The 21,000-nt window shown below is 42.4% G+C and overlaps 1 protein-coding gene and 1 pseudogene across 1 annotated transcript in view; both read left to right on the top strand.

The window, feature by feature from the left end:
- Positions 1-21,000, top strand: part of LOC110487749 (ecto-NOX disulfide-thiol exchanger 2) — a 202,247-nt gene that overhangs the window by 85,091 nt on the left and 96,156 nt on the right. The window contains exon 4 of the mRNA XM_090198596.1: positions 18,263-18,469. Coding sequence (XP_090054722.1) covers positions 18,263-18,469 — 207 coding nt within the window. The remainder of the gene's footprint in view (positions 1-18,262; positions 18,470-21,000) is intronic.
- LOC149978326 (uncharacterized) lies at positions 174-11,465 on the top strand (annotated as a pseudogene).

Raw genomic sequence — 21,000 nt, forward strand, 5'->3', positions numbered from 1 at the left:
TTGGCACCGTTTCTCTCCGGGAAGGCCCAGAAGGCCTCCTTCGACCTGAACGCCGACCAGGCAGCGAATTATGAGGAACTCAAACGTGAGATCCTGAGCCATTATGGATTCAGCCTTGCATGCCGTGCACAAATGTTCCACGACTGGGCCTTTCGCTCCACCCTCACGCTCAGATGAGCAACCTGGTGCGCCTGACCAAGGGCTGGCTACTGACCGACATACCGTCCCTCCCGATAATCGATAAGGTCATCCTGGATCGGTACCTATGGGCCCTGCCATACGAGATGAGGAAGGCGGTGAGCATGCAGAACCCCCAGAACCTGGAGGAATTGCTGACCGTGGTGGAAACCCACCAGAACACCCAGGACCTGCTAAAAGGAGCCCGGGCGGAGAGAGTGGATGCGGGGAAGAGTAAGAAATGCACCTAGAGAGGCGAGGGCCTGAAGGGGGCCCGGACGGAACCAGCCAAGGCCGTGAAGCAGGAGGGCGACCTGAAGCGACGAGGACATCTGCTGCTGGACCTAGATCAGATGGAGCTGCTCCCTGGTGAGACAAAACTGTGACTGGTAAAAAGTGCTCTTCACTGGACCTGTCTGGTCCAGCGACTGTGGTTTGGTGCCCATAGGCAACATTGTTGCCGGTGATGTCTGGTGAGGACCTGCCTTAAAGCAGGCCTACAAGCCCTCAGTCCAGCCTCTCTCAACCTATTGTGGACAGTCTGAGCACTGATTGAGGGATTGTGCGTTCCTGGTGTACCTGTCCCGCAGATGGGATGTTGGGATGTACCGATCCTGTGCAGGTGTTACACATGGTCTGCCACTGTGAGGACGATCAGTGGTCCGTCCTGTCTCACTGTAGCGCTGTCTTAGGCGTCTCACAGTACGGACATTGCAATTTATTGCCCTGGCCACATTTTCAGTCCTCATGTATCCTTGCAGCATGCCTAAGGAACGTTCATGCAAATGAGCAGGGACCCTGGGCATCTTTTTTTGGTGTTTTTCCAAAGTCAGTAGAAAGGCCTCGTTAGTGTCCTAAGTTTTCATAACTGTGACCTTAATTGCCTACTGTCTGTAAGCTGTTAGTGTCTTAACGATGCATGTTCATGAATTGTTTATGGGTCATTGAACAAGCATGGGAAACAGTGTTTAAACCCTTTACAGTGAAGATCCAAAGTTATTTGGATTTTTAAGAATTATCTTTGAAAGACAGGGTCCTGAAAAAGGGATGTTTGTTTTTTTGCAGTTTAGTTTGATACTTGTATCAGCAAAGAACAATAAATAATACCAAGGTAAACTGTAGTAACTGCAGCCCACAGCTCAGTGAAACCAATGTAAAAAGAACAAACTGACATTGGTGTTTGCAGTTACTATTTTTTTCCCTAGGTTTCACTAACATTTTCCAGTTACTGCAAACATGACCCCCCCATTTTCTCCAAAACACAACACAGTGGACAGGACAGTTGTCCAGATGATAAAGCATGTATTTCATGTATCAAGTGTAAATAACTCATTTTTGACCAACTGTGCAGTTAGTGCTCTTTTGCTTGTAAGGGCAGTACAACATACAGTCTTAGAAATTACCTGTCTTTGATCGAACGATATTTCTATGAAAATTCAGCATTTTATGCCGTGAGAATAGCATATTACATTTTAAGTACATTTGTGTGTGTGTGTGTGTGTGTGTGTGTGTGTGTGTGTGTGTGTGTGTGTGTGTGTGTGTGTGTGTGTGTGTGTGTGTGTGTGTGTGTGTGTGTATGTGTGTGTGTGTGTGCGCGCGCGCGACAGCAAAACCAAATGTGTGTGTGAGAGAGGCAATGAATGGACCCACTGGGCAAAAACTGGTTGAATCAACATTGTTTCCATGGTCATTTCAACCCAAAAACACAATGTAATGATGTTGAATTAACGTGAATAACAAATTAGATTTTTGTGTTGATTTCACAATGAATTCACGTTGGTTGACAACTCAACCAAATGTAAATGAAAACTAGACGTTGAAGTGACGTCCGTGCTCGGTGGGGAGCTCTTTGTACTGTAGCACAAGCACAAAAGAGCTTGGGTTTTATTGTATAATGGCGGGCAAAGTTTAAATGGAGTTGAAAGTGACAACTAACCCCACATTACATGTGACAACCCCCCCCACCACCACAGTATCATGGAGAAATTACACACACACACAACACACACACACACACACACACACACACTTGAATTCCTGACATTTAATCCTAGTAAAAAATCCCTGTCTTAAATCAGTTAGGATCACCACTTTATTTTAAGAATGTGAAATGTCAGAATAATAGAAGAGAGAATGATTTATTTCAGCTTTTATTACTTTCATCACATTCCCAGTGGGTCAGAAGTTTACATACACTAAATTAGTATTTGGTAGCATTGCTTTTAAATTGATTTTAACTTGGGTCAAATGTGTCGGGTAGCCTTCCACAATAAGTTGGGTGAATTTTGAACCATTCCATCTGACAGAGTTGGTGTAACGTAGTCATGTTTGTTGGCCTCCTTGCTCATACACGGCGGCAGGGTAGCCTAGTGGTTAGCGTGTTGGACTAGTAACCGGAAGGTTGCAAGTTCAAACCCCCAAGCTGACAAGGTACAAATCTGTCGTTCTGCCCCTGAACAGGCAGTTAACCCATGTTCCTAGGCAGTCATTGAAAATAAGAATTTGTTCTTAACTGACTTGCCTAGTTAAATAAAGATGAAGTAAAATATGCTTTTTCAGTTCTGCCCACACATTTTCTATGGGATGGAGGACAGGGCTTGACTTGATTGTCCTTAAGCCATTTTGCCACAACTTTGAGGTAGGCTTTTGGTCATTGTCCATTTGGAAGACTCATTTGCGACCAAGCTTTAGCCTCCTGACTGATGTCTTGAGATGTTGCTTCAATATATCCACATAATTGTCCTACCTCATGATGCCATCTATTTTGTGAAGTGCACCAGTCCCTGCTGCAGCACAGCACCCCCAAAACATGATGCTGCCACACCCGTGCTTCACGGTTGGGATGGTGTTCTTCGGCTTGCAAGCCTCCCCCTTTTACCTCCAAACATAACGATGGTCATTATATCTATTTTTATTTCATCAGACCAGAGGATATTTCTCCAAAAAGTACAATCTTTGTCCCCATGTGCATTTGCAAACCGTAGTCTAGTTTTGGAGCAGTGGCTTCTTCCTTGCTGAGCGGCATTTCAGGTTATGCTGAGCGGCATTTCATGATATAAGACTCTTACTTTTACTGTGGATATAGATATTTTTGTACCCGGTTTCTCCAGCATCTTCACAAGGTCCTTTGCTGTTGTTCTGGGATTGATTTGCACTTTTCGCATCAAAGTACGTTCATCTCTAGGAGACAGAACGTGTCTCCTTCCTGAGCGGTATGACGGCTGCGTGGTCCCATGGTGTTTATACTTGCGTACTATTGTTTGTACAGATGAACGTGGTACCTTCAAGCATTTGGAAATTGCTCACAAGGATGAACCAGACTTGTGGAGGTCTCCAATATTTTTTTCTGATGTCTGTCACGTCCTGACCTTAGTTCCTTTTTTATGTCTCTATTTTAGTTTGGTCAGGGCGTGAGTTGGGGTGGGCATTCTATGTTTTCGTTCCAGGTTTTTTTATTTCGGTGTTTGGCCTGGTATGGTTCCCAATCAGAGGCAGCTGTCGATTGTTGTCTCTGATTGAGAACCATACTTAGTGGGAAAACAGGCTACCTATGATTTGTGGGTAGTTATTTTCTGTTTAGTGTGTTGTTTCACCTGACAGGACTGTTTTGTTTCTTTCATTCACGTTGTTATTTTGTTTTGTGTGTTCAGTTCTAATAAATTAACATGGGCACTTAACACGCTGCATATTGGTCCGATCCTTCCTACTCCTCCTCAGACGAAGAGGAAAAACATTACAATGTTTTGGCAGATTTCTTTTGATTTTCCCATGACGTCAAGCAAAGAAGCATTGAGTTTGAAGGTAGGCCTTGAAATACATCCACAGGTACACCTCCAATTGATTCAAATGATGTCATTTAGCCTATCAGAATCTTCTAAAGCCATGACATCGTTATCAGGCATTTTCCAAGCTGTTTATAGGCAGTCAACTTAGTGTATGTAAACTTCTGACCCACTGGAATTGTGATACAGTGAATTATAAGTGAAATAATCTGTCTGTAAACAATTGTTGGAAAAATGACTTGTGTCATGCACAAAGTAGATGTCCTAACAGACTTGCCAAATCTAAAGTTTAACAAGAAATGTAATGACTCCAACCTAAGTGTATGTAAACTTCTGACTTCAACTGTATATACAGTGTGGCAAAAAGTATTTAGTCAGCCACCAATTGTGCAAGTTCTCCCACTTAAAAAGATGAGAAAGGCCTGTAATTTTCATCATAGGTACACTTCAACTATGACAGACAAAATGAGAAAAGAAATCCAGAAAATCACATTGTAGGATTTTTAATGAATTTATTTGCAAATAATGGTGGATAATAGGATACAAAAAAGGATACAATTCAGGAAAGTCATATTTCTGGTCAAAATGCTGGTGAGTTACCTCTGCTCAAATATCCAAAAGATATTTCTGGCTGTATGTAATAATGCAAAAAACATTCTGAGCTAATAATGTGGGAAATAACACACACACAAAATACATACTGCATAGTCGCTTAGGAGCCAGAAACCAGGTGACCATGTCTATTGGCGCCATCTTCAGAGCGGGACTGAGGATGGGGTTGGGGCTGATTAGTTAGGGCTGAGGATGGGGTTGGGGCTGATTAGTTAGGGCTGAGGATGGGGTTGGGGTTGGTTAGTTAGGGCTGAGGATGGGGTTGGTTAGTTAGGGCTGAGGATGGGGTTGGGGTTGGTTAGATAGGGCTGAGGATGGGGTTGGGGTTGGTTAGATAGGGCTGAGGATGGGGTTGGGGTTGATTAGTTAGGGCTGAGGATGGGGTTGGGGCTGATTAGTTAGGGCTGAGGATGGGGTTGGGGCTGATTAGTTAGGGCTGAGGATGGGGTTGGGGTTAGTTAGGGCTGAGGATGGGGTTGGGGTTGGTTAGATAGGGCTGAGGATGGGGTTGGGGCTGGTTTGTTAGGGCTGAGGATGGGGTTGTGGTTGGTTAGTTAGGGCTGAGGATGGGGTTGGGGCTGGTTAGTTAGGGCTGAGGATGGGGTTGGGGTTGGTTAGTTAGGGCTGAGGATGGGGTTGGGGTTGGTTAGTTAGGGCTGAGGATGGGGTTGGGGTTGGTTAGTTAGGGCTGAGGATGGGGTTGAGGTTGGTTAGTTAGGGCTGAGGATGGGGTTGGGGCTGATTAGTTAGGGCTGAGGATGGGGTTGGGGTTGGTTAGTTAGGGCTGAGGATGGGGTTGGGGCTGATTAGTTAGGGCTGAGGATGGGGTTGGGGTTGGTTAGTTAGGGCTGAGGATGGGGTTGGGACTGATTAGTTAGGGCTGAGGATGGGGTTGGGGCTGATTAGTTAGGGCTGAGGATGGGGTTGGGGCTGATTAGTTAAGGCTGAGGATGGTGTTGGGGCTTATTAGTTAGGGCTGAGGATGGGGTTGGGTTTGGTTAGTTAGGGCTGAGGATGGGGTAGGGGCTGGTTAGTTAGGGCTGAGGATGGGGTAGGGGCTGGTTAGTTAGGGCTGAGGATGGGGTTGGGGCTGATTAGTTAGGGCTGAGGATGGGGTTGGGGCTGGTTAGATAGGGCTGAGGATGCGATTGGTTAGTTAGGGCTAAGGATGGGGTTGGTGCTGGTTAGTTAGGACTGAGGATGGGGTTGGGCCTGGTTAGTTGGGGCTAAGGAAGGGTTTGGGGCTGGTTAGGGCTGAGGATGGGGTTGAGGCTGGTTAGGGCAGAAGATGGGGCTGGTTAGTTAGGGCTGAGGATGGGGTTGGGGCTGATTAGTTAGGGCTGAGGAAGGGGTTGGGGCTGATTAGTTAGGGCTGAGGATGGGGTTGGGGCTGATTAGTTAAGGCTGAGGATGGGGTTGGGGCTGATTAGTTAGGGCTGAGGATGGGGTTGGGGTTGGTTAGTTAGGGCTGAGGATGGGGTTGGGGCTGATTAGTTAGGGCTGAGGATGGGGTTGGGGCTGATTAGTTAGGGCTGAGGATGGGGTTGGGGTTGGTTAGTTAGGGCTGAGGATGGGGTTGGGGTTGGTTAGTTAGGGCTGAGGATGGGGTTGGTTAGTTAGGGCTGAGGATGGGGTTGGGGTTGGTTAGATAGGGCTGAGGATGGGGTTGGGGTTGGTTAGATAGGGCTGAGGATGGGGTTGGGGTTGATTAGTTAGGGCTGAGGATGGGGTTGGGGCTGATTAGTTAGGGCTGAGGATGGGGTTGGGGCTGATTAGTTAGGGCTGAGGATGGGGTTGGGGTTAGTTAGGGCTGAGGATGGGGTTGGGGTTGGTTAGATAGGGCTGAGGATGGGGTTGGGGTTGGTTAGTTAGGGCTGAGGATGGGGTTGGGGCTGGTTTGTTAGGGCTGAGGTTGGGGTTGGTTAGTTAGGGCTGAGGATGGGGTTGGGGCTGATTAGTTAGGGCTGAGGATGGGGTTAGGGTTGGTTAGTTAGGGCTGAGGATGGGGTTGGGGCTGGTTAGTTAGGGCTGAGTATGGGGTTGGGGTTGGTTAGTTAGGGCTGAGGATGGGGTTGAGGTTGGTTAGTTAGGGCTGAGGATGGGGTTGGGGCTGATTAGTTAGGGCTGAGGATGGGGTTGGGGTTGGTTAGTTAGGGCTGAGGATGGGGTTGGGGTTGGTTAGTTAGGGCTGTAGTGTACATGCATTACACAATACCATCAGCCTGGCATCCTGTCATAAACTGTCAGAGGCACTTCTGAAAGCTCTGTCATCACCTCTCATCTTTCCTCCTTTACCCCTTCATATCTCCTCCTTTACCCCTTCATCTCTCCTTCTTTACCCCTTCATCTCCTCAATTACCCCTTCAGCTCTCCTCCTTTACCCCTTCATCTCTCCTCCTTTATCACTTCAGCTCTCCTCCTTTACCCCTTCAGCTCTCCTCCTTTACCCCTTCAGCTCTCCTCTTCTACCCCTTCATATCTCCTCCTTTACCCCTTCATATCTCCACCTTTACCCCATTCATATCTCCTCCTCTACCCCTTCATATCTCCTCCTTTACCCCTTCATTTCTCCTCCTTTACCCCTTCATATCTCCACCTTTACCCAATTCATATCTCCTCATTTACCCCTTCAGCTCTCCTCCTTTACCCCTTCAGCTCTCCTCCTTTACCCCTTCAGCTCTCCTCCTTTACCCCTTCACCTCTCCTCCTTTACCTCTTCATATCTCCTCCTTTACCCCTTCATCTCTCCTCCTTTACCCCTTCATCTCTCCTCCTTTACCCCTTCAGCTCTCCTCCTTTACCCCTTCAGTCCTCCTCCTTTACCCCTTCATCTCTCCTTATTTACCCCTTCACCTCTCCTCCTTTACCCCTTCACCTCTCCTCCTTTACCAATTCATCTTTCCTCCTTTACCCCTTCAGCTCTCCTCCTTTACCCCGTCAGCTCTCCTCCTCTACCCCTTCATCTCTCCTCCTTTACCCCTTCATCTCACCTCCTTTACCACCTCATTATCTCCTCCTTTACCCCTTCAGCTCTCCTCCTTTACCACTTCATCTCTCCTCCTTTACCCCTTCACCTCTCCTCCTTTACCCCTTCATCTCTCCTTTCTCAGACTTGGGCCAGGTCATATCTTCTTCTGTTCTTATTCCCTCCACTGTCCTTAGAATGTATCCTTTCTTGACACCTCTACGTTCTCCTGCTCTGCTTCCTCTGTCTCCCATTATTTTGTCTCTTCTCCAATAATCCTTCCTCTCTCTCTCATCTCTCAGTCCGCTCCCTATCTCTCTATTCATCTCTCGTTGTCACTTGGGTTTCTCATGAAAGGCAGAGCATTTTAAAGGAGAGGTGTCTTTATTAATAAACCCCTATTTCAGAGAAATACTATTTATTAGGGCGGCAGGTAGCCTAGCGTATTTTCTTGATTCCTACGGGGGTCCGAAAATTCCAGATCAAATAGCTAAATGATCCTTCGTATATAAAACAATTCCATATGTTAGCTTAGTAGAAACCCAGCCTGGGCCCTTAGGGGTTTTAAAAACGATTCAGATATTTGTAATTTCCACTTTGAAATTTCAAACTTAATTATAATCCACATAATAATTCACATTTCCTGTTGCTGCAGGATTATTTTCCTGCTATGGCAAACTGGAGCAAAAAATATTGTGTGTGTGTGTGTGTGTGTGTGTGTGTGTGTGTGTGTGTGTGTGTGTGTGTGTGTGTGTGTGTGTGTGTGTGTGTGTGTGTGTGTGTGTGTGTGTGTGTGTGTGTGTGTGTGTGCTCGCGCGCGGGGCGCGCGCGGGAGGGTTAAAGGAGCCTGGTGAGTCAGTGGCCCTGTCATCCCCAGGGCAGCAGGTCAACAGGCTGCATATGGTGGCCATCAGAGGGAGCAGGACCTCCAGGCTACCCTGACACCATACTGCCCCTCACACTGACCTTGATTTGAATAACAACAGCCCTGCAGAACAGTATTTTCTCACACACAAGCCCCGCAGTCTCACTCTCTTTCTTTCTCCATCTCTCTGGCTAGGAGCATGTCAATGTGTATCTCCATCCAGCCCCCTCTCTCTCTCTGTCTAGGAGCATGTCAATGTGCATCTCCATCCATCCAGCCCCCCCCCCCTCTCTCTGGCTAGGAGCGTGTCAATGTGCATCTCCATCAAGCCCCCCTCTATCTTCTCTTTTCTATCTCTATTTTTCATTCGTCCGATTCTCGCTCCGTTTCTCTGTCTCCTTTTCTATCTCTCTCGCAGGTAGTTTTTTTGGGATGAATCTTGTCCTGAGGCAGAGCTGAACGATTTCCACTAGATGGGCCAGCTACAAAGTCAAAATTAGCTATATTTGCTTTTTGGTCGTAATTTAAAGTTAAGGACAGGCATAAGGTTAGCAGTGTGGATAAGGTTAGGGTTAGGTTTAAAATCGGGTTTTTAAGACTTTGTGGTTGTGCCATCTTGTGGCTGGCTACCTGCAGAGCTGCCTGCAGTACACGAGTCATCTCAATAAATGCCAATCTGCGTCTCTCTCTGCCTCTGCTCTTTCACAAAGCACTCCTCACATCTCAGTCAGCAAAAGAGACTTCTAAAGGAAGTGGCTGTATGAGAGTGTCTGTCCATAATTACATGGGACTGAAAAGAAAGAGGACAGATGCCCTTCAAATCCCCTACGAAGTGGAGAAGCTAGGCAGGTCGTGTGTGTGTGTGTGTGTGTGTACGTACGTAATTGTGTGAGTAATTGAGTAATCAAAATAAAAATTGTATTTGTCACATGCTTTGTAAATAACAGGTGTACATCTGCAACATTCGCACTGAGCAACATCTGCACTGAGCTAGAGCTGCTGCTTTCAAGGAGCGGGACACTAATCTGGACGCTTATAAGAAATCTCACTACGCCCTACGACAAACCATCAAACAGAAATACATGACCAAGATAGAATCCTACTACACCAACTCTGACACTCGTCCGATGTGGCAGGGCTTGCAAACTATCATGGTTTACAAAGGGAAACCCAGCCATGAGCTGCCCACTGACGCAAGCCTACCAGATGAGCTAAATGCCTTCTATGCTCGCTCCGAGGCAAGCAACACTGAACTATGCATGAGTGCACCGGTTGATTCCAGACGACTGTGTGATCACGCTCTCCGTAGCCAATGTGAGTAAAATCCTTCAACAGGTTACCATTTACAAGCTCGCAGGGCAAGACGGATTACCAGGACGCGAACTCAGAGCATGCGTTGACCAGCTGGCAAGTGTATTCACTGACATTTTCAACCTCTCCCTGACTCAGTCTGTAATACCTACATGTTTCAAGCAGTCCACCATAGTCCCTGTGCCCAAAAACACTAAGGTAACCTGTCTAAATGACTCTCGCCCTGTAGCAATCATATCTGTAGCCATGAAATGCTTTGAAAGGCTGGTCATGGCTCACATCAACACCATCATCCCAGACACCCTGGACCCACTCCAATTTGCAAAAAAAGTTAAGATAAGCGTAAAAAAAACTATTTTGACCCTGTATTGAGATTAACTTTGCTTCAGTGTTGCTGATGTCCTTTGGTCAGGTGTGAAATGTGTGTGTGAGGAATCACAGCGTGCTGAAGTCTGTGTGAGCGATCACAGCATGCTGAAGTGTGTGCGAGGGATCACAGCGTGCTGAAGTGTGTGTGAGGGATCACAGTTTGCTGAAGTGTTTGTGATCACAGCATGTTGAAGTGTGTGTGAGGGATCACACCATGCTGAAGTGTGTGCTCCTCTCCCATCACTCCTTCCTGCTATGAACACTCAGCACAGTAAGAGAGTTACCATTGCGTTGATGTGCATTGCCTCACTACCTACCAGGAAATGTAGCAGGTTAGTGTTTTTCATCATGAATCTTGTTCTGGAGGCAGCTTTGCAGAGTGGTCACTAGCTGGCACACCCACAAAGTCATAAAATCTGATTTTAAACCTAACCCTAACATTAACCACACTGCTAACCCTAATGCCTAACCTTAAATTAAGACCAAAAAGCACATTTTTGTTTTCATTATATTTTACATTATAGCCAGGTCTGCCTCCAGGACATGACAATACATGTCAACTTGCAGAAATGTATGTATGTGGAAAGGAAACATGTTAGTCAGTAACCATCGATGGACAGGAAACAGTCCCAGACACAACATACAACACACAACAGCTACCACACTGTTCAGTCTGTCAGGTAGAATCACTGAGACAGTGGTAGATAATGAAGATGTCTTTATCTATGCCAATCACGACACATCACATCTCATGACTTCAGAAACAAGATAAATGATGTCCCTGCTACAGTTTGTCTGGGGCTGCTGTGTGTTCTCCTACTTGCTCGGATCACAGGCCTGTGTCTCTATTATAATGGTGTTCTTGGCAGTTATGAGAAAAACTGTAAAACCAACTCCACCGCAGAGAGAGACCAGTTACAGAGCAGTAACAACGCCATGACTAAAGAGAGGGTCCATCACCCAGACAAAACTCTCCATGCTAAAGCAACAGTCTCAACTGGGATAGAGGTATTTCAGCTGCAGTTTGTACCACATCTCTAAAGGGACTAAATTGTGGACAGAGAGTCGACAGGACTGTCTAAGAAGAGGAGCAGACCTGGTGATCATAAACAGCAGAGAGGAACAAGTATTTATCCATGAATTAATCGACAAGGGATTCTGGATTGGTCTGACTGACAGAGATGAAGAAGGGATCTGGAAATTTGTGAATGGCACTCCCCTGACCACAGTGTACTGGATGAGAGGGGAGCCTCATAGTTATCAGGGCAAGGACGAGGACTATGTAGAGCAATGGACCTCTTTTTCTAACCCAGAGGATAGCTGGTGTGATACACAATGCAGCGAATTGCGCTTGGAGGTCTGTGAGAAAGTGGCCTATCCATAACTCATACTCCAAACCTACCCGAAGTTAAATGCAAGTCAACTTATATACCAGGACATCATAAACAAATACATCAATGCTAGAGTTTAATTATACAAATTAATGATAACCATTGATTGTGCTTAAAAATGCTTTGTCATATGTCACATTCATTTACAGTATGTTTATGTTCTACTTCTCATTTTGTTTTGATTTCTAATGAATTACATTGAAAGTTTAATGTACAGTACTCACTTTTACATCTCCAAGAGATAAAACACAGTATCTCAAAAATGTAATATTTCTTTCAAAAATAAAATGTGTGTCCATAAGAGTGTGTGTGTGTGTGTGAGAGCCCTTCAGAGTGTGTGTGTGTGTGTGTGTGTACTCTGTAGTGTAGTGCCCTCATAATCTGTAGGGTCAGGAGGAGATGATTGGTGGGCCGAGTTCCAGAGAGAAGGACTTTAGCTGAACAACAGTGGCACAGTCTCGTCCTCTGGGAGGGCTAAGCTTTACAATAAAAATAAATATTCTGTAACTGGAATGCTTCAGCATAAGGGTCTCTGCTCTGCTACCACAATACTTTAGAATAAGCTTTTTATTACTACAAGACATAGCAATGTGAGCCCATGCTCTGTGCCATAGATAAAGGGCCTATGTTCTGCTACCACAAGGCTTTGGAATAAGCTTAAAGAACCCTGGTCTGTAACTACAGATGGTCATCCAGACATGTATTGAGTTAGACCATATAGACTCCGCTGATCACATTTCTTAGGGATGAAACGTCTGATCTATTGGGGATTCATTCCATCAAACCCTGTTACATTATTCAGGGTTGTCAAGCAATGAATGAATCATTCACATGAGAGAATCATCCAGCTCTCTGATTAAAGACGATGGATTCTTATTTATCCCACTATAGTTTCACATTAACATTAGATATCAATAAAAAGTTGTCCAATGTTTTTATCACTCTTGCAGAAAGTTAGCTGATGGTTTAGATTTCCAAATATATATATTTTTTATACTTTCATAGATTTTCCCAGCTTGAAGCCTCTGAATATATTCTTCAATCAGATGAATTATGTATCACATCAAATAGGCCTGTACATTACGCTAATAATAATTTCACAATATAGATCAAGTAGATTTTCCTTTTATTTGAACCCCGGCCTAGAGTATAAAACAGCACTGTTAGCTGAATTAGGTATACATGCATTTAAAATGCCCATTGTAAAGTAGGCTATGGTGTGTGGACTACATGCACAAGCTAGTCCAAAAAGCTTTCAAATTCTGGTGCGTTACATGCATACCCAGGGAGGAGACGTTGCTATAATTTTTATCAAATTTGTCAAAACTAGTCAATATTGTGCACTGAGTTTGAAAGCTACGCAAAGCTCTGATGAGAACCGATTAATTCATGGATAAAAACCTGTTCCTTCTTGAAAACACTTTAAAATTAAAAAATACAAAAAAATATACAAAAAAATATATATACAGTTGAAGTCAGAAGTTTACATACACTTAGGTTGGAGTCATTAAAACTTGTTTATCAACCACTCCACAAATTTCTTATTAACAAACTATAGTTTTGGCAAGTCGGTTAGGACATCTACTTTGTGCATGACACAAGTCATTTTTCCAACATTTGTTTACAGACAGATTATTTCACTTATAATTCACTGTATCACTAAGTTGACTGTGTCTTTAAACAGCTTGGAAAATTCCAGAAAATGATGTCATGGCTTTAGAAGCTTCTGATAGGATATTTGACATCATCTGAGTCAATTGGAGGTGTACCTGTGGATATATTTCAATGCCTACCTTCAAACTTAGTGCCTCTTTGCTTGACATTATGGGAAAATCTAAAGAAATCAGCCAAGACCTCAGAAAAAAATGTGTAGACCTCCACAAGTCTGGTTCATCCTTGGGAGCAATTTTCAAACACCTGAAGGTACTACATTCATCTGTACAAACAATAGTACGCAAGTATAAACACCATGGGACCACACAGCCTTCCTACCGCTCAGGAAGGAGACACGTTCTGTATCCTAGAAATGAACGTACCTTGGCGTGAAAAGTGCAAATCAATCCCAGATCAACAGCAAAGGACCTTGTGAAGACGCTGGAGGAAATGGGTACAAAAGTATCTATATCCACAGTAAAATGAGTCCTATATCGACATAACCTGAAAGGCTGCTCAGCAAGGAAGAAGCCACTGCTCCAAAACCGTAATAAAAAAATACAGACTATGGTTTGCAAATGCACATGGGGACAAAGATTGTACTTTTTGGAGAAATATCCTCTGGTCTGATGAAACAAAAAGGGAACTGTTTGGCCGTAATGACCATCGTTATGTTTGGAGGAAAAAGGGGGAGGCTTGCATGCCGAAGACACCACCCCAACCGTGAAGCACGGGGGTGGCAGCATCATGTTGTGGGGGTGCTGTGCTGCAGGAGGGACTGGTTCACTTCACAAAATAGATGGCATCATGAGGTAGGATAATTATTTGGATATATTGAAGCAACATCTCAAGACATCAATCAGGAAGTTAAAGCGCGGTTGCAAATGGGTCTTCAAAACTGACAATGACCCCAAGCATACTTCCAAAGTTGTGGAAAAATGGCTTAAGGACAACAAAGTCAAGGTATTGGAGTGGCCATCACAAAGCCCTGACCTCAATCCTATAGAAAATGTGTGGGCAGAACTGAAAAAGCGTGTGCAAGCAAGGAGGTCTACAACCTTTTTTTATTTTTTATTTCACCTTTATTCAACCAGGTAGGTTAGTTGAGAACAAGTTGTCATTTGCAACTGCGACCTGACCAAGATAAAGCAAAGCAGTGTGACACAGACAACAACACAGAGTTACACATGGAGTAAACAATAAACAAGCCAATAACACAATAAACAAGTCAATGACACAGTAGAGAAAAGAAAGTCTATATACAGTGTGTGCAAAAGGCATGAGGAGGTAGGCAATAAATAGGCCATAGGAGCGAATAATTACAATTTAGCAGATTAACACTGGAGTGATAAATGAGCAGATGATGATGTGCAAGTAGAGATACTGGTGTGCAAAAGAGCAGAAAAGTAAATCAAATAAATACAGTACGGGGATGAGGTAGGTAGATTGGGTGGTTGGGCTATTTACAGATGGACTATGTATAGCTGCAGCGATCGGTTAGCTGCTCAGATAGTTGATGTTTAAAGTTGGTGAGGGAAATAAAAGTCTCGAACTTCAGCGATTTTTGCAATTCATTCCAGTCACTGGCAGCAGAGAACTGGAAGGAAAGGCGGCCAAATGAGGTGTTGGCTTTGAGTCCTGGTCTGACTCAGTTACACCAGCTCTGTCAGGGGGAATGGGCCAAAATTCACCCAATTTAACGTGGGAAGCTTGTGGAAGGCTACCCGACACGTTTGACCCAAGTTAAACCATTTAAAGGCAATGCTACCAAATACTAATTGAGTGTATGTAATCTGCTGACCCACTGGGAATGTGATGAAATAAATAAAAGCTAAAATAAATAATTATCTTGTCACGATCATCGTAAGGAGCGGACCAAAATGCAGCGTGGTATGTGTTCATGATTATTTTTTTTATTAAAGAAAGCACTGAACACTGAATACAAACTATACAAAACGAATAACGACCGTGAAGCTATAATGAGACCTGTGCTGACACAAGCAACTAGACATAGACAATCACCCACAAACAAACAGTGAAACCCAGGCTACCTAAGTATGATTCTCAATCAGAGACAACTAATGACACCTGCCTCTGATTGAGAACCATACTAGGCCGAAACATAGAAATCCCCAAATCATAGAAAAACAAACATAGACTCCCCATCCCAACTCACGCCCTGACCATACTAAATAACGACAAAACAAAGGAAATAAAGGTCAGAATGTGACATCTCTCTACTATTATTCTGACATTTCACATTCTTAAAAGAAAGTGGTGATCCTAACTGAACTAAGACAGAGAATTTTTACTTGGATTAAATGTCAGGAATTGTGAAGAACTGAGTTTAAATGTATTTGGCTAAGGTGCATGTAAACTTCCAACTTCAACTGTATACACTACCATTTAAAAGTTTGGGGTAACTTGGAAATGTCCTTGTTTTTGAAAGAAAAACAAATTTTTTGTCCATTAAATTAGCAAATTGATCAGAAATACATTGTAGACATTGTTAATGTTGTAAATTTATTTTGTAGCTGGAAACGGACGATTTTTTAAAATGGAATATCTAGTATATAGGTGTACAGAGGCCCATTATCAGCAAACATCACTCCTGTGTTCTAATGGCACGTAGTGTTAACTAATCCAAGTGTTCTAATGGCACGTAGTGTTAGCTAATCCAGGTTTATCATTTTAAAAGGCTAATTCATCATTAAAAAACATTAACAATGTCCACACTGTATTTCTGATGAATTTGATGTTATTTTAATGGACAAATAAATTGCTTTTCCTTCAGAAACAAGGACATTTCTAAGTGACCCCAAACTTTTAAATGGTAGTGTGTATATATATATTTTTAAAGTGTTTTCAAGAAGGAACAGGTATTTATGAATTAATCGTTTTTCTCATCAGAGCTTTGCTTAACTTTCAAGCTCAATGCACGATATTTACTAGTTTTGACAAATTTGATAAAAAAATATAGTAATGTCTCCTCCATGGGTATGCATGTGTGTCAACGCACCGGAAATTGGAAGCTCATTGGACTAGCTTGTGCATGTAGTCCACACATCATGTGCTTTTCTTTCAAAAACAAGGACATTTATAAGTGACCCCAAACTTTTGAACGGTAGTGTGTGTATATGTATATATTTTTTTTTTGTGTGTGTTTTCAAGAAGGGAAGAGTGTGGTAACTCCTGACTCCACACAGACATGGCGTGTACATGTGCTGCTCCATAGCCAGTACTGTTCTTCATTCAGACAAGCATGCGTCCAAACTTTGTTCATTTGCACAATGTCTCTCCTTCACATTCACTTGTAAATGTCCAAACTCACCAACATTTACAGAATGAAAATGCAAAATTATCATCAAGGCAAAGGGTGGCTACTTTGAAGAATCTCAAAATATATTTTGATTTGTGTAACACTTTTTTGGATCCTACATGATTCCATGTGTGTTATTTCATAGTTTTGATGTCTTCTCTGTTATTCTATCATGTAGAAAATAGTAAAAATAAATAACCCTTGAATGAGTAGGTGGGCCGAAACTTTTGACTGGTACTGTATGTAGATATGTTTGTTAGAAATAATACTATATTTCTCTTGACAGAGTGATGCTGAATTTTAAAAGTGGCTCAACTTACAATAACATTTATGAAGCTGACCTGAGCTAGCAAGCCTCTTCCATTGTTAAACATGGCTGGTTTGCTTCCCAGCTAGCACCTAATGTTCTGAGAACCATATGTTTCTTAGACCTTGGTGAGAGCATGGTTGTCCTGTAGTTATTTTGCATACAACGGTGCAGGATAGTTGGTTGGCTCTGGAACATTCTCAGCACATTGAAGTTGACAAAATACAATCATTTTATTGTTATTTCATTACTTTAAAATAACATTTCTTAAAAGTTCAAACATGGTTACATTTAATTACAATTTTTGGTTATGTTCTAGGAATGTTCTCCAACTGGTTTGACATTAGGAATGTTCTCAAATAGTTCAAAGAACACTAAGAAAAAACATTATTCTGTGGGAATTTAAGTACTTCAGTATAACGTTTTCTGCAGGTTTCCTCATTTAATTTTTCAGAATATTAAGAAAATTCGCCATAAAAAAAAACAAGAAAACATTATAACGTTCAGATAACGTTCTAAGAATGTTATTTAAAAACATATACATTCCGTTCTCAGTGTCAACAAAACTCTCTCTATCCTCTATCTTGTTAAGTGTGTTCAGGTCTGTTGGTCGCACCCACTAATTGATCTTATTGAGTGCTTGTTTCCTTCGAAATGGAGTCTTTTTGAATTATTTTTGAGTTATAAAATACATGACATACTAACTCCATCCGGGTGGTGCAGTGCACTAATTCCATGGATAGAGAGAAGAATATCATACTGTAGGTTTAAATCTCACTCACGCTGTGCCAATAAAAAAAGAAATGTGTTTGCATTATTAATGCCTCAGCAAATTAATTTCCATGTGTCCTATCTGTGCTTTGACTTCAAAAACGTTAACCCAAACTAGGAGTGTTATTGAAACATTTAGTGGAAGTTTTCAGGAAGTTATTAAAAAACCTCCAAATAACCATTATATTTCGTTCAAAACATTCAAAACATTTAGAGAATGTTCTCAAAACGTTTTTTAATTACATTCAAATAACATATATTTTCTGTTCTCAGAATGTTAATTAAACCTCCTGCAAATGTTCACTTCTGTTCTCAGAACATTTTAAAATACGTTCCGTTTTACCAGTCACTAAACTTATGGCTTTGTTACCAGATACAATGGGATACCAAAAACGTACATCCCCACAACCTGCAAGGAATTAAATGTGCTAGCTGGGTAGGTATCTAAATATAACTGTGTTTAACAACTTGGCCCTTTCAAGCATTGTTTTTGATTGAAAGGGGAAACAGCGTGTGTAGATATCATCAGTTAGATACAGTCTATTAGGCTAGCTAGCTAACCGGCCATAGACTAATTAGCTAATGAGACAGCAATAAGCTGTTTGAGCTAGCTAGAGCAGAGTATTAATAGTGTATTGCGGGTTCTATGTATTTACCTCTCTCCTTCCTTGTACAGACCTGAATGTGTTCATACATCCAATTAAATAAATCTCCCTCTTTTCTCTCTTCATGTTGCTTAGACCTTCCCTTTCCGGCCATGAGGGAGCGCCCTCCCGGCTGTAAGACTGTGTTTGTGGGTGGTCTGCCAGAGAACGCTAACGAGGCCCTCATCGTGGAGGTGTTCGGCCAGTTGGGGGAGATCATCGCAATCCGAAAGAGCAAGAAGAACTTCTGCCATATCCGATTTGTCGAAGAGTTCACTGTGGACAGAGCCCTCTTCCTGTCTGGTACATTTCCTACGTTTTCTATTAAACTTCAAGCTGTATTGTGGAATAAATGTCCTCCCTCTTCAGTCACAGACCTTAACTATATTGGTCAATGAGGAGACAACAAGAGGTGTTGTGGAATAAATGGCCCAAGTCTCATGTCAGACACCTTAACTATGTCGGTCAATGAGGAGACAACAAGAGGTGTTGTGGAATAAATGTCCTCCCTCTTCAGTCAGAGACCTTAACTATGTTGATCAACGATGAGACCACTAGAGGTGTTGCGGAATAAATGTCCTCTCTCTTCATTCAGAGACCATAACTATGTTGGTCAATGAGAAGACAACTATGAGTGTTGGAAAAAATGTCCCAGATCCCCTTACTAGTATGTAATTCCATCTATTAGACTCCATCTATTCGACTCCATCGATTAGACTCCAGTTATTAGACTCCCTCTATTAGACTCCCTCTTTTAGACTCCATCTATCAAACTCGATCTATTAGACTCCAGCTATTAGACTCCAGCTGTTACACTCCATCTATTAGACTCCCTCTATTAGACTCCCTCTATTAGACTCCCTCTTAGACTCCATCTATTAGACTTCAGCTATTAGAATCCATTTATTAGACTCCAGCTGTTACACTCCCTCTATTAGACTCCCTCTATTAGACTCCATCTATTAGACTTCAGCTATTAGACTCCATCTATTAGACTTCAGCTATTAGACTCCCTCTATTAGACTCCCTCTATTAGACTCCCTCTATTAGACTAAATCTATTAGACTTCAGCTATTAGAATCCATTTATTAGACTCCAGCTCTTACACTCCCTCTATTAGACTCCCTCTATTAGACTCCCTCTATTAGACTCCCTCTATTAGACTCCTTCTATTAGACTTCAGCTATTAGACTCCATCTATTAGACTTCAGCTATTAGACTCCATCTATTAGACTTCAGCTATTAGACTCCATCTATTAGACTCCATCTATTGGACTCCAGCTATTAGACTCCAGCTGTTACACTCCATCTATTAGACTCCCTCTATTAGACTCCCTCTATTAGACTCTATCTATTAGACTCCATCTATTAGACTCCAGCTATTAGACTCCCTCTATTAGACTCCATCTATTAGACTCCCTCTATTAGACTCCCTCTATTAGACTCAATTTATTAGACTCCATTTATTAGACTCCCTCTATTAGACTCCCTCTATTAGACTCCCTCTATTAAACTCCCTCTATTAGACGCCCTCTATTAGACTCCATCTATTAGACTTCAGCTATTAGACTCCAGCTATTAGACTCCCTCTATTAGACTCCATCTATTAGACTCCCTCTATTAGACTCCATCTATTAGACTCCAGCTATTAAACTCCCTCTATTAGACTCCAGCTATTAGACTCCACCTATTAGACTCCAGCTATTAGTCTCCATCTATTAGACTCCATCTATTGGACTCCATTTATTAGACTCCATTTATTAGACTCCCTCTATTAGACTCCCTCTATTGGACTCCATCTTTTAGACTCCAGTTATTAGACTCCCTCTATTAGACTCCAGTTATTAGACTTACTCTATTAGACTCCAGTTATTAGACTCCATCTATTAGACTCCAGCTATCAGACTCCAGCTGTTAGACTCCCTCATTTAGACTCCCTCTATTAGACTCCAGTTATTAGACTTACTCTATTAGACTCCAGTTATTAGACTCCATCTATTAGACTCCAGCTATCAGACTCCAGCTGTTAGACTCCCTCTATTAGACTCCCTCTATTAGACTCCAGTTATTAGACTCACTCTATTAGACTCCAGTTATTAGATTCCATCTATTAGACTCCAGTTATTAGATTCCATCTATTAGACTCCCTCTATTAGACTACATAGATTAGACTTCAGTTATTAGACTCCATCTATTAGACTTCAGTTATTAGACTCCCTCTATTAGACTCCATCTATTAGACTCCAGCTATTAATCTCCCTTTATTAGACTCCCTCTATTAGACTCCCTCTATTAGACTCCAGCTAATAATCTCCCTCTATTAGACTCCCTCTATTAGACTCCAGCTAATAATCTCCCTCTATTAGACTCCCTCTATTAGATTCCATCTATTAGACTCCAGTTATTCGATTCCATCTATTAGACTCCAGCTATTAGACTCCATTTATTAGACTCCCTCTATTAGACTACATAGATTAGACTTCAGTTATTAGACTCCCTCTATTAGACTCCATCTATTAGACTCCAGCTATTAATCTCCCTCTATTAGACTCCCTCTATTAGACTCCAGCTAATAATCTCCCTCTATTATACTCCCTCTATTAGACTCCAGCTAATAATCTCCCTCTATTAGACTCCCTCTATTAGATTCCATCTATTAGACTCCAGTTATTAGATTCCATCTATTAGACTCCAGCTATTAGACTCCATTTATTAGACCCCCTTTATTAGACTACATAGATTAGACTTCAGTTATTAGACTCCCTCTATTAGACTCCATCTATTAGACTCCAGCTATTAATCTCCCTCTATTAGACTCCCTCTATTAGACTCCA

This window comes from Oncorhynchus mykiss, chromosome 14, assembly GCF_057628025.1.
Source record: "Oncorhynchus mykiss isolate SJ-2025 chromosome 14, ASM5762802v1, whole genome shotgun sequence".
Taxonomy (NCBI): domain Eukaryota; kingdom Metazoa; phylum Chordata; class Actinopteri; order Salmoniformes; family Salmonidae; genus Oncorhynchus; species Oncorhynchus mykiss.